Raw genomic sequence first — 403 nt, forward strand, 5'->3', positions numbered from 1 at the left:
ATAGTAAGAAAAAAGTGGTTCCCCCTAATCCCAGCCGAGCATATCATGCAGAATACAACTCTCTCCATCTGTTCTATGGTCTCTATCTCGAGTGGAGCCGATTCTCGAATCCGCCGTATTGTCTTTGCATTCAACAAAACTGTCTGTTTGTCATGGTCAAATAAAACCCCGATAAATTCGTAACGTGTGATCATATTTTGTTGTTCTCCCACCGTTACCACGCACTCTTTTATGTTTTTAGCAATGTGGGCCCCCCATTCCTTTACCGTTTTATGTGGTCTACTGATACGGATGTTGTCGATCTACGTGTGAACCCTCGATTCGTTGGCGTCCTCATATTGTGCTTTCACTACCTCTGAGTCTCCTGCCAATACTCTCGTGATGTGTGTAAAATTTCATGGCT

General features: G+C 43.7%; 1 pseudogene across 1 annotated transcript in view; it reads right to left on the reverse strand.

Annotated features, from left to right (window-relative positions):
• The window catches only part of TEOVI_000108600:pseudogene, a 545-nt pseudogene extending 312 nt beyond the window's left edge, over positions 1–233 (reverse strand). The window contains 2 exon segments of the mRNA in view: positions 1–18; positions 21–233. The exon segment at positions 1–18 is cut by the window's left edge and continues 312 nt beyond it. Coding sequence covers positions 1–18; positions 21–233 — 231 coding nt within the window.
• Between the last annotated feature and the right edge of the window lie 170 nt (positions 234–403).

The sequence above is a fragment of the Trypanosoma equiperdum genome, assembly GCF_001457755.1.
Source record: "Trypanosoma equiperdum strain OVI genome assembly, contig: ctg_291, whole genome shotgun sequence".
In the NCBI taxonomy this organism is placed as follows: Eukaryota; Euglenozoa; class Kinetoplastea; order Trypanosomatida; family Trypanosomatidae; genus Trypanosoma; species Trypanosoma equiperdum.